This window comes from Dermacentor andersoni, chromosome 8 (assembly GCF_023375885.2).
Source record: "Dermacentor andersoni chromosome 8, qqDerAnde1_hic_scaffold, whole genome shotgun sequence".
NCBI classification, from domain to species: Eukaryota; Metazoa; Arthropoda; class Arachnida; order Ixodida; family Ixodidae; genus Dermacentor; species Dermacentor andersoni.
Genome location: NC_092821.1, coordinates 81,132,459 through 81,145,513, shown reverse-complemented (window position 1 = coordinate 81,145,513; position 13,055 = coordinate 81,132,459). Strand labels below are relative to the sequence as shown.

The 13,055-nt window shown below is 42.8% G+C and overlaps 1 protein-coding gene across 2 annotated transcripts in view; it reads right to left on the bottom strand.

Moving 5' to 3' along the window:
• Positions 1–1,849: 1,849 nt before the first annotated feature.
• Positions 1,850–13,055, bottom strand: part of Pect (phosphoethanolamine cytidylyltransferase) — a 43,420-nt gene continuing 32,214 nt past the window's right edge. For both annotated transcript variants that reach the window (XM_050185472.3, XM_050185473.3), the window contains 6 exons: positions 12,777–12,822; positions 12,378–12,454; positions 9,126–9,203; positions 6,524–6,589; positions 5,739–5,804; positions 1,850–4,551 (listed from right to left, as the gene is read on the bottom strand). In XM_050185472.3, the coding sequence (XP_050041429.1) occupies positions 4,348–4,551; positions 5,739–5,804; positions 6,524–6,589; positions 9,126–9,203; positions 12,378–12,454; positions 12,777–12,822 (537 nt within the window). In that variant the 3' untranslated portion in view covers positions 1,850–4,347. The remainder of the gene's footprint in view (positions 4,552–5,738; positions 5,805–6,523; positions 6,590–9,125; positions 9,204–12,377; positions 12,455–12,776; positions 12,823–13,055) is intronic.

The following is a 13,055-nucleotide window of genomic DNA, read 5'->3' as shown; positions in this document are numbered from 1 at the left end:
TCAGTATGATATTCAGAGGTCGCTTATCACGAATATTAGAGTGTTTTAGTTGAGCGTATTTACGCTCCGCTAAGCAGTTAAGCGGAGCGGAAGCGCGAATGCGCATGCGCCGTCCGCTTAGCCGTAAGCGGGATAGCGGAGCGAGGAACACGGTCCGCTTAGCGGAGCGTGCCGCGCAGCCCTTTGGCTAGCGTTGGCGTCCGAACGGATTGGATTGGATGCCGAAAGCAATCGCGCTGGCTAACACGTGGCGTTCCCCAAGACGGCGCTTTATTTTCCATTGGATAAAATTGACCGGTAACGCATTACAAGCGCACGTCTAGATACTTCATGGAGAAACAATTTATACATATACATATATACGTTTTACGGTATAAGAGTGATCATAAAGTGTTTTTATTTTCTTTCATTACCCTGAATTTAGCCAGGGGGCGCTGCAACTACGAAAGGTACGCTCCGCTACGCTAAACGTGCAACTAAAACGTGAAAATCGCCCGCCGCTCCGCTGTGGCATAGCGGGGCCGCTCGGAGCGGAGCGTACCGTAAAGACGCTCAACTAAAACACTCTATTTGTATTCAATTCGGTTAGGAAACCACTTATCGAACACTCCCAATAAATAGGCAATAGTCAGTGATGCTGTGTGAATCGACGATAGTTTGAGTCTACATTGCAACCACAAGGGTACGAGTCATTATTGAAACGAAGCCATCCGAACCCTCCGAGACTTAGCCGACTGTGCCTGCCTGCTGCTGTCTTGCCAAACAATTGAAAACGGCAGCACACGAGTCCCATACCCCTATACATGTGCAAACCGCCAGCAGTTCTCTACAGAGTTATGCAACGAAACCCCCCCCCCCCCCCCCCAAAAAAAAAAAAAAAAAAAAAAGACAACACAGATATGCTCACTGCAACGCTGCTCCTCACACTTTGAAGCACGCCGTTCCTTTATTAAAGTGAATAGCTTTCTCTGGCTCTTTTTCTCTCATCTTTGGGGCCAGAGGAGCCATGTGGCCTCAATCACGCGCGTAGTTTACTTCTGCTAGTGCAAGCTACAACTCCTTGAGGCACACAAGTTCCTGCGCGATAGTGAAGGTTTGAAAGCTCTGGCCGGTGGTGGTGGTGCTGTGTCCCATTTCATTGTCCACACGTCCGATGGTTTTCGAGGCATATTTGTCACCCAAGTCTGCTGCACATTCTCTTGTCGAGACATGCCATTTCGTCTTGAAAGCTCACCACAGCTTATACAGACTGCCACAGTGTGTGGCATATCTGCAAGATATTTTTTTCTGTCCCTACATCTATTAGAATACAATGAAAGAAGCTTATAATGAGTTGCTTTTTAACAGCAGTAACATCCAATTTCGAAATTGTATTTCTTCTTGCCTGAAGAGCACAGCTTTCCAATTACACCAATGACAATCTGGCATGACCAACAAGTGCAACATCTAATTTTAATTCATGAGCCCTCTATGCAAAACGTACTACAAGTTCATTCAGCGCCACATGCCAGCGTGCGGCTCCGCTCCCCCAGTGCGGTATCACTCATTCCTGTTTCACAGTGTTCAAGTGGTGCTTGCCATGTTTGAATTCAAGATGGAACAAAACATTGTCCGAGCTGTGTTTGCCTGGTCTCCATCTTGCTCCGTTTTTATATAGCAGTACTATTTTCTTCACATTACAGTATTAGGATCTCCCTTTTGCACATGCTGACATACATAATGATGTGCTTGTAGAATTCTGAGCATGTCTATGACAATGATACTAAAAGACCTGTGCTGACAGCCTTTGGCGGCAGCAGTTCAATGCAACAATGTTGTCGAAGTACCCTGCAGACAACAATGACACACATTTTTTCACAACAGAAGCCCGTATTTTATTAATGGCACCTGTATTGGCTCAAAATATTGCGAGAGTGCAGGTAGCGAAACCTTCTAAAATAGCTTTTTAAAATGCCCGCATAGAACGACCAATCAGGTCACTTCATGCTCTAACAACATTAAAACTTGACATGCACAAATAAATATATTACAAGTACAGAAGCCAAAAACAAAAAGGTGCATGCAAGAGCACGAAAAGTTTCACCTTTCACACCCGCATGCATCCTGTAGACACACCCATGTAAATAAGGCAATCTTCTGATCACACAAACAACCACTGCAAAACATACTGCAAGTTGTCTTTCCAATGACTAGCGACGCTAATGTCTGAACCACTCAGCGCACAAAAAATATAACTACTAAAGGTGCTCTACGAGTTGGTCTTTGGCAGCTAGCTGATGAGATACTGGAACAACAACTACGGGCCTGGGCGTTGCTAGAATGAAAAAGACCATACAGCCGCTGCTTAGATTTTTGTGAATGAGAAGAAACTCAAGCCATCTTGTGCTAGTCATCAGAAGGTGAAGAAAGGGCAAAGTACAAGTTAAATGCAATCTGCATGTTCCTGTACCCTGTCATATTTCAGCATGCATTGCAGACCACTAGGATGACACATCTAACAATTGACATGGCGGGACGATTGGAAAAAATACACAGCCATGTGCAAGCACTGCGAAAACAATTTTTCAGACGATGCGGCCACACTCCTAAGCTGATGCCACAGGTACACAAGGCATTCATGTCTTGGAAGATCAGATCAGTCGTGATGTAATGGACAGTACAAAATTTTTGTAGAAAGGTCCAGTGCCCCATTTTTGAGGCCTGCACTGAATATGTATCAACTGTTGATGTATGATGGCAGTGTGTGTGTAACAACAAATCTCACGATGCATGGATACTTCTAAGTCAAATTGTTCCCACAGAAAACACAATTTGTGGCACCACACACAACAATTGAACAGTAAGCGAGCTCCAATTCAGAAAGCAGTGCAAGATGATGGCACCTGTAAAATTGACGCAGCGTTGGGGAGAATGAAGCAAGCGCTATCAATGAAACACAGCCAATGTGTACTCTGTCAAAATGATGCCAATTGATGAGCAAACAGACAGCCTGCGTTGAAAAGAAAGCCGATAGCTTCGAGCTTTGACATAAGAACTTGGGAAGGCCTGCTCGGGGAACCACACAGTTTACGGGATGGCGTTTTCTATGTACAAGAAAAAAAAAAAAGAAAGAGGTGCAGGTACACATGTGACACATGTCCAACATGCTGCTTGAAGCTGCAGGACAGGACTAGTCTAGCTTTCCTTCGGCAGTTGAACCTGCTTGTCTATGCTTTTGAAGGTAATATATAACAACACGCCCTCAGACAATATGCATAACAGTGATGGCTTGCACAAGCAAGTACGTGATACAGCTTCCAAGCAAGACACCTGTCCCCTAGGCTTCCGTTGCTTTACGCAATGGGAAAGCGTGCCAAAGCCACGACACCTTGTTTAACCTTCGCAGGTAAAAGAGATGTGGGAGTTGAAGCTATTTACAACAAAGCCCCCATTCTGCCTCAGTACTAATAAAGCTTATTTCACGCTGCAATGAACAAAGCCATAGGGCATGCCAAAGTGCAGTGGCTACAACTCTGCATTTTTTCATCTGCTCTGTAACGTGCATGCTTACGTACAGCCTACTTCTGGAAAGAAATGGCCGCTGCAAACTGATTGTGCCCTCTGTGACCTTTTGTGACCAAATTAGAGTGTTTGGTCTCTAGGCAAGTTGTGCTTGTAGTTGAAACATAACATGTTTTTGCAAGCAATCCTTATAAGCTCACTCTTGCATACACCCTCCTCGAATTGAGAAAAAAAAACAAGTCAGCAGCAACAAGTACTCTTCGAGGTGTCCAACAATTTTCTTTCAGTGTTTTACAACTGGACAAAAGCAAATGGTGTCTTTTTTTTTTTTCTCCTTTGCATGATAGCGACTCCCAGTTAGTGGCAATGACTTATACAAAAATAACAAACCCTAAAATGGGCATAGTGCATGATCAATAAATGTCTTGTGCTTTGCGCACTGATATTTGGCCACGGAGGGAACTGGTGGCAGAGCGAGAACCATGGCTTTAGTTTAACATATGCGTAAGGTGTTCCCCGAGCACAGTGCGAGGCTTGCTGGAGCTGTTTACAGGTAGCAGATAACAAACATGCTGCCAGCACAATGTCTTTTGTTATTTACAGCTAGCAGACGACAAACCCACAGGCATATCGCACTTTCAGATGATGGCTGCACTCTCCAGGTTCTCTAAAACAGGGTGTTCCCCACTATATTAACACTGGTGCCCATTTTGCTGCACCAGATTGCGCCAAAGTTGTGACACAAAGCCTGCAAGCATTCAGCTGTGCATCGTCTGCATCGGCTTCCTCTCCGCTTCGAGAGTAGTGTGTCTGTCTGCTGTGTGACACGTTTTTTTTTTCAAGTCCTTACTCGCCGATGTTGTTGTTCCCCACGTGGTTGTTTTGCTGACTCAGGAGCCAAGCGTCGTAGACAGCCATTTCCTTGCGTTCTTTCTCATAGTTGCGATTCTCATACTGCAGCCGGTTCCGTATGATGCGCTGCACCAGGTCATGTGTTGTGAGCTTGTTTTTGCTGTCCAGTATCTTGAACTTGCCAACACGCTTCGGCTCCTGTTGACCAAAGAAGGCACTCACGGGTTCGTTCAAGAGGCATGAACACTAGATAAGTCAGGGACAGTATGTAATTATCCTTCTCATTTTGGATTCTTTTGCTCTTCACCAATCATTTGCACAAGGCTGTGTCCCAACTATTGCTGGGATCAGGCACTCAGCGGACAGATTATAAACAAATAGAATTTAATGAAGTCTCATGATGGGTAATATGGCTACAGCACCAGTTTTCCTTTCTACTTTCTGCACAACTTTCTACCAGCTGCACACAAAGAGAAGTAAATCAAGGAGAAATACCAAGAGAGCACTTCTCAGGCACATCTAGTTACTTTGAGCTTGTGGGAAGCAAAGCAGTAATGAATGCTCAGCAACTTTCACTTCCTTACCATACAGTATGTTTAGTTTCATAACTGGTTGTGCTGCAGTTTCACATACATTTCATGTAATCATGTGATGTGATTTCATTCCGCATCTCCTTAACTTGTTTTTGCCTGATAGTACTTTCTTTGTCGGACACGTCTTTAAAGGGTAGCAATTAAGCAATCAAAAGGCCCTGCAAAAACACTGTTACTATTTAAACAAAACCTTTAGTGAAAGTAATACTGAAAGGATTATTTATATTAGGAACATCATACTGTTGGCCATCACGTAATAGCAGCAAGCATCAGACAACTAATAGCCACCTGCAGGTTAATCTTTGCATTGTAGAGAATGCAGTTGCAGCCAAGTGTTCTCTGATACTGAAATGCTTTCTAGGTACAAAGAGAAGGGGGCACATGAAAGTGAACAAGTGTTTTTTGTCAATAGATGGAGTGAAATGTGTGTTGATAGACCATCTAGTGCATTGCATGCCTGAGAGAGAGTATCTGGATGAACACCGTCATATGGTATTTTGTTGTCTTTTACTGCTGTCTTTGCATTTTTTATGTGTTTGTTTCAATATATTTTTGTTACTTGAGTAAAAAAAATCTGAGCTGATAATATTCAGTGTCATGTCTGTATTTCTTCCCTCCATGTTAAGTTTTCTCACTCTGCTTGCTTCAAGAATGGAATACTGACTCACTCATCAAAACATCATTCTGGTGCACGCTTTAAAAAGAAAAAAAAGGTGAACAACGTGGGAAAAGATAAGTTGTACTTCAATGAAAAAGTATGTGGAAAATTCAAGCTACACTTATGAAACTCACAGCATAGGGGTCACTGCCATCCACATCTTGCATGATTGGAGTCTTGCCATGGCACACCACATGAACCTAAAGAAGAATTTTCACTTAGTGTCTCAATGACAAGCTTGAAATTGTACATTGCAAAGCGACCAAGAAACGAAATTTATAAAAAGCTGAGTGTAAAATTGTTTTGTCTAGAGATGTCTACATCAGTATAGACCTTGTCTAGAATTATTTTTTTATGGTCAGTTTTTTTCCACACTCGATTCAGCAGGACATCATCACAGTTACTAGGGCATGACTTATGCATTTGCAGACTGAGTGGCTTTCTTAATAAAGAAGCTTTGATCAATGTGAAATTGTGGAGTATGTTTTCCTAGCTGGCACTGAAAAGGCCTTCTGTCAAATAATGCTGAATAAAAAATTGCGACATGTCAACTGAGATTGCTTGAAACATGCTGAACAAAATATGCCAAGATGCCGTTAAAAAAATTTTCAAATTTCAACTGAGAGATGATATATACCGTACATTAGACACTAAGCAGGTTTATAATGACAGAGGTTGCAAGGCCTTTCACATCGAGGACCAAAAGCCTTGAGTATTTAATAATAACAATGAATGTAGGCTTGCTGAAGTCGTGAGGCAAATATAACAATTTTTTACAAGAAAGGGACTGGCTAAAGCAATGGCACACGATTCTCTAAAGCCCATTTTGTGTCATTTTGAGTTTTTTTCACTGAATACATAAACACTACATCTCATGAGTTTTTATCAGTCTGATAATCCAATATATCAGGCAACTTACACGGAAATGCTCCATGAGGTCTGTAGTGACAGAGTAAGGAGCTCCTATGACCACTTCATTGACATACTGAAAACAAAGACAAAAAGCAAACCACTTCAGTACAATCAGTTGTGGCTTCAACGTTATTCCTTTTATTCGGGGCCACTTCCAAAGCACTGGAACCAAACTACACACTCTTTCGCAGCTACCACAACCGCACAACTGCCCAATGACTCCATATGAATGTAAGTGCACATCCTATAGAAACAACTCAGCTGGAAAAGCTGTGTTAAACCTTGTGCAAAAGAAGTCTCGAAGTCCCTAAATTCTTGGGGCTTTTCTACAGCCGTCGCAGTACTTGGAGGTACGGGGGGAGGGGCAATGGCCTGCTCAGGCTGTGCGAGGAGTGTCGCAAACTTGCTTCATGGCCTCTGACCTTTCATGATATAAAGATAAATGAGATTGGCAACCTGATAAAGTGTACCATGCCTCATAGGTGTCAAGCAGCACATGACACGGCATTCGTTCTGATCAATTGTCAGGAAGGCCTGACAGCTAGGAATAAAGGTGAGCCAGAGCAGGTAGTGTGAGAAAGGAGAGGGGTAGTTAGAGAAAAAAAGGGGGCCTATTTACCCCTCTTCCTCCTTATCCGCCTCACCCTGCACATATTCAATGAAGCTTGCAAATAAGGTATTTACGCAGCTTGCATAATGCTAAAAATTAGCATGATTGTGCACTCAACCAATTTCAGTTGCGCTCACTAGGGAACTAAGTAACTTCAGGAAGCCACTCGTGAAGGAGACTTCGAAAGCAAAGGACTACTTTATTAAACAGAAACCACTTGAAATCCCCCACTCGAAGCTCAAATCACAAGAAAAAATTCGAAAAATTTTTTTTCACCCTCTGAAAAGTTGGATTTTATATGGGCAAATAAAGGTGCATTTATTTGCCTACCGTGATTCCTAAGTTTTGTTTCTACACGTGAATGCTCACACCTGTGTATGTGACATTCACAACAAAAACCAAGTATGCCAAAGGTTCCCTTGTTCAGGTAAATATGACCACACTGAACACACGCAACATTAAAACCAGGAAAAGCACAGTCCTACTGCATTTGTGACTGCAATAGCACAACTTAGGTATAGTGCACACTTCCCATGTATCCCAGGCACTTTTTGGACAGAAATAGGCCAGTTAACCCTTCAAGGAGACACAACAATGCCCAAAGGAAACACTTATTTCTCCCTGAAATGCATAAATTACGAGAATAAAGATATCCAACAGAGAAAAAAATATTTTGCAGAAATTCTTTTTAGCAATGAATGGACAACACCAAGCCTAACGCTGGAAGCGAGCTTTGCCCCAAGCCACCTATGGTTTTGTAGGAAACTTGAGAGGACAGGGCCGGAATAACGTACGCCTATTATAATCTGCCCTTTTTCTTAAATTACAAACATGCCATTAGCCTTCCACAATAAATCAAAATGGCTTGGGCCTAGCCAGCATGGGTGGAGCATGAGTCATTTTGACCTATCACAAAGGGGCTAATGGCGGATTCAAAACAGACTGGAATAGTTTTACGTTATTCCGGCCCAGTTCTTGTCCACATGTGAAACAAAGGGGTACATCACAACTGTGTGAAACCACTGTAGCCAGGGATCTGGCATCGGTCTTTCTCCTCTGACCGTGCTTTCAAAAGAAGGCGAGTAGCACGCCATATTTGTTCTTCCTGGTCCTGTGCGCCTGCTCTAATACAACAAATGGTGCTTGCTGCCTGTCATTCTATGTTGGCCGAAGACATTTGGCCAGGTACTCTATGCTCAATACCCAAACTAAGAAAAAAAAACTTTTTACAGTGACGAAACCCTGTCCATAAAGGGTTATAAATAGGAGTGTGCGAATATTCGAAAGTTTAGAATATTATCGAATATAATATTAACATTTGTGCTCGATTCGAAAATTCAAAAACTTTCGCATATTCGATTGGATACGAATATTCGAAACATCAAATATATTGCTAGTTGTGCGGGAGCAACCATGGCTCTTAGCGTTTATTTATGTCTAATCTAAGAAATTGTATCTGATCTTGTGCTGAATTTTGCGATAATTTCATGCTGCTGGCAAAAGTTCGCCTGTAAAGCATGCTTAGCCACTGAACGTATAAGTTGTGCAAGAAAGCCAGTTACTCAACAGCAAGGGGCACGGGTTTGTGAACAGCGAGGGTGCACTCTTTCCACCCCCAGACCTGGGCTTATTGCTTGACCGCAAACACGATGAGTGACGACTGGTACAGGGTCAAATGCCTCTGAGTTGAAGGGAAATTGATGGGGTATAATAAGGCACAGGTTGGCGACAACAGACAACCAGCGGAAATACTCTTTTCCAAAGCTAGCATGAGCCAAATATCATTTAGTATTATGTCTAACTAGTTTAATTTTTTTACTAATGACAATGTAATTGCAATGTTTTAACATGTTAAAATAAACCAACTTGCTAACAAGTGCATGTGAATATCATTGTTCGATATTCGGTTTGATATTCGATGCTAATTAAGTATTTGTATTGAATATGTACTCGAAAATGTTTATATTCACACGCCCATAGTTATAACGTTTCCACGTACCTTGCAAGCCAAGACGCTCAGAACACGCTCGTGGAGGTTCATGATGGGGTAGTTGTAACCTTTGTACCTGTTCACAACCTGTGCAAGATGGAAGGATTGCATGCCAAGTGTTTCCCGCACAAACCGAATTACTGAACAGCCACATCAGCATTTTGATATGTAGAATCGCTTCTTGCAGTTACACAATTGTTGTTTCAATTCTGTTGTTTCATTTTGGGCACATGTTGTTCTCTAACAGCAGAATTATAAAGCAGGGTGTCTACCAAGTTGACACTGCCGACTTCCCCGAGTTTTCTAGGTTTTCCCTGAGTGCCTTTGCAAAATTGCCAAAGTGACACAGACTTGTTTTATGTCAAGACGGGCTGACACCATGTCGCCCCATGCTGTCACTCTCAAGTAAGCATGTTAAAAAATAAAAAAAACATTACAGTTTGATTATTAAAGAGTAGTGCTTATCTTATATTAAAAAAAAAGGACAGAAGGGAGTGGTAAGGAAAATGCACAGATAATAAAATATATTCGAAAAAAAATGGTAAAGCCCACTGCAAATTGAGTCGAACATTTTCAAATACGAATAAAAAGAGATGCATACAGAGCATACAAATTCAAATATTTTCGAATACGAGCTAGTTCTATCAAGTGATAGCTAGCAAGCTCACTGGCGTGAGGCCCGAACTTTGTCGCAAGTGAGAGTCTCACTGAACAGCTGGAAAATCATGCAACCAACTGTCCTGACATACTCTCAGCCTGTGCACAATTCCTCAGTGTTGCGTTCACTGCTTTAAAAAGTTTATTTTGGTTTGGACGAGGGACACCTGCATCTCGGCATCAGCCAACACTGTTTTTTGAGCTCAAGCTCCTTCAAAGAAGCGGCGGTACGCTTTCTTTCCCATTCATTCAATGCATAGGTAGGTCCTTTCTGTTCTCGTGTTCCTTCCGCTGCGCGTTCGCCCCACGGACCATTTAAAGCATCCTATTAGTCAGTTGTACAGTCAACGTCCGATTTTTCGGACTCCTTAGGGGCCGCGAAAACGTCCGGAAGCTCAGGCACTCCGAAAAAATTAATGCATGTCTTTTACTGCCCTTAAGGGCTCAAATCGCCACAGGCACGTTCGAAAAAGCTCTGGAGGTCTGTCAGTACACTTATTAGGCATACCGGTGCTCATACTGTGACAGGAGACGGCGGGTGCACGCGTGTATAATTAGGGAATAGATACTATGTCCCGTGACAATTGGCCCCTTCCCACGCCTGTTAAGCTTCACCGCAATACTTCATGTATGCCTCACCTCGTAACATTTCTGTGATGAGGCAAAGCTGCTTTTCGGGAAGCGGCATTATGCAACGCGCCGTGCTTTCTAAGCTTCGAAGCCAAGTCGGTGTCATTGCGGACAGCAGCGAATTCTTTCAATGAAGAAACACCGCACCGAACGGCAAGAATCTTAATAGCGAACGTCGAAAAATTTTGGTCAAGCGTTGCCGCGGTGGTGGCTGCGGATCTGCGTGCCTGAGCGCCGGTTCGAGGCGGCGAGATAACCAAAATGGCGGCGGTAGTGGCTTTGACTAATGCCGTTTCAAACCTGTGGTCACGGCAAAAAGTCCAGAAAATCGGACGGCTAAGGGTTCTTGCGGATCCAAAATTTCAGATGTTCTTATACATTTGACTCTATGTGGTACGTGGTGGTGCCGCGAAGCCGTCCGAATTGTCGGGCATGTCCCAAAAATCGGGTGTCCGCAAGACATGTCGTTGACTGTATATTGGCAACTCCTCCAGCCGACCACACGGCGTCAAAGACGATTCGTTACGATTCCTTTCTGTTACTTGGCCCAGCATTAGTGCAACTTTCCTTCCCTTTCAATAAAATTACATCTAACTTTATATGGTAGAAGCACGAATTCCCCCGAGTTTCCCCTGAGTATTTCAAAACTATTCAAAATCCCTGAGAATTCCCAGTTTTCCCGGTAGGTAGACTCGCTTAATGGTGACGCGCAGAATGTCTCCTCAGGACCATGCAAGTGCAGGTATCACTGGGCCAATCTGAAACCAAACTAGCACTAGAATCTTATCTGTGCACGAAGACCTGCACGCAAAGGTATTTGTTCCATTTCTGCGACAACCGCACAAAAAAAAAAAAATTAAATCAATGCATCTTCATTTTATAAGGCACCTTGGTCACTGCGCACTTGATTGTAGGCTCACGAACAGAGCAGCACGTCTCCAAAAGTCCTGTTTATGCAAATAAGCCTCATGACATAACATGTCCCATCTACACTTCATAAATTGTAGTCAACTACTGACCAATAAGAGTTGTCAAGTTGATGGACAGCTAGCCCCAACATCCTAGATTGATCGAAGTCTTGGTTCAACCATTTTGGTCAAAAAGAATTCTCAGGAAACCCACAACTTGCAGCAAGATTCACTAAAAGACTTCTTTCATTTACTTTCCATATTTGTTCAAACACTGGACAATTCTTCAAGCAAATGTTAACTTCTTGCATTCCTGAATCGCCAAAAAGCCTTGCAGTAATAGTTCAACTTTTGCATGAGCAGCTTCAAAAAGAATGAAAGGCTTGCAATAGTATGCATTCACTTACTGATCTGACAAAACTTCAACACCTGAAGCTCACTTAGGTGTTTCTGCACAATGACAAACCCCTGCCCATTCCATGAAAGCAGCAGCTGAATTCTAAATGATGCATCATGTCAGCAATTAATTTATGGATACAATGCCCAACCCATCAAAGGCCAACATCACTTTGGCTGCACTGGTTACAAATGAGCAGTGCATACTATTGAAGCAGCCTTGGCAAAGCTGCAAGGCTTGCAAATGTAGTGTAATTTTTACACTACCAGCCTTTAAATATCACCCAAACAGATTATGTGTGCATCTGGTGGTTGGCCGATATGACATAAATCTCAGCACATTACCTTCAACATTCTTTTAGCTCACCATGGGCAAGCTAAAAGTTTTGGTATCAAAAATGCCTCCTTTTTGCTAGTTTTTTGTGATGCATTTGCACCTTTTCAAAAGTAAAATCTTGCACAGAAGCTGCTCTATACCTGCACTATCTGAAACAAGGCTTTTCGTGCAGTATAAAATTTTGTTGCAATTGCCTGTACGAATTCAGTGACTAAAGTGATGAGCAGATGAAAGAAAGCATAATGCCAGCAAAAAACCTTCCCCATGGAGACAGCTTTAGGCACCAGCACAATTGCAAGGCCAACAGCATGCATATGACAGAGCGATACTTACAGGGTCTGTGTGGAGCCCAACAATGAGATAGTCGCCCTCGCCTTTGGCCTTCTCCAAGAAATCCAAGTAGCCGACATCTTGAGCAAGCAACGTATGTCAAGGCTGTGCACAAACTTCAAGGCCGTTCGTAATAGTAAAACGCTCCATTCATGCATAAAAGATGCCTCTGAATAGGTCACTAGGTATGGCGAGTCAAATTTTAGCACATCATGCTAACTAAAGGAGCTGGACAATTACAACATCCAACGACATACACCCCAAGCACCGGGAAAGGAGCAATGCCCACTGAGCAATGCAATATATACCCGTCATCAACATTGTCACTTATACTGACGTGGTGACAAGCATGTCCCAACTTTTGACGAAACTCAGTGCTTAACAGAAATGCTGAAAGGATACGAAAAAGGTCAAAGGCTCCTGCCACGTAAACAATGCGATCTGTGCTCTGGAATAAAGGAACAGATGAAAAAGGTCATCGAGAGGCACAGTGCATCATCATTCTTTTTCAGGGAGGGACACCTCTGCACTAAAGCGACACACACAAAAAAAAGGTAATTAATGTTGACCACATCAGTGGATTACTTAAACTGCATGTAGCCATCAAAAACACTGAAAAGAATGGTTGATTGCCCCTAAAAAAGGCTAATTTAGATCAGGAACAAATGAGATATGTGAGTA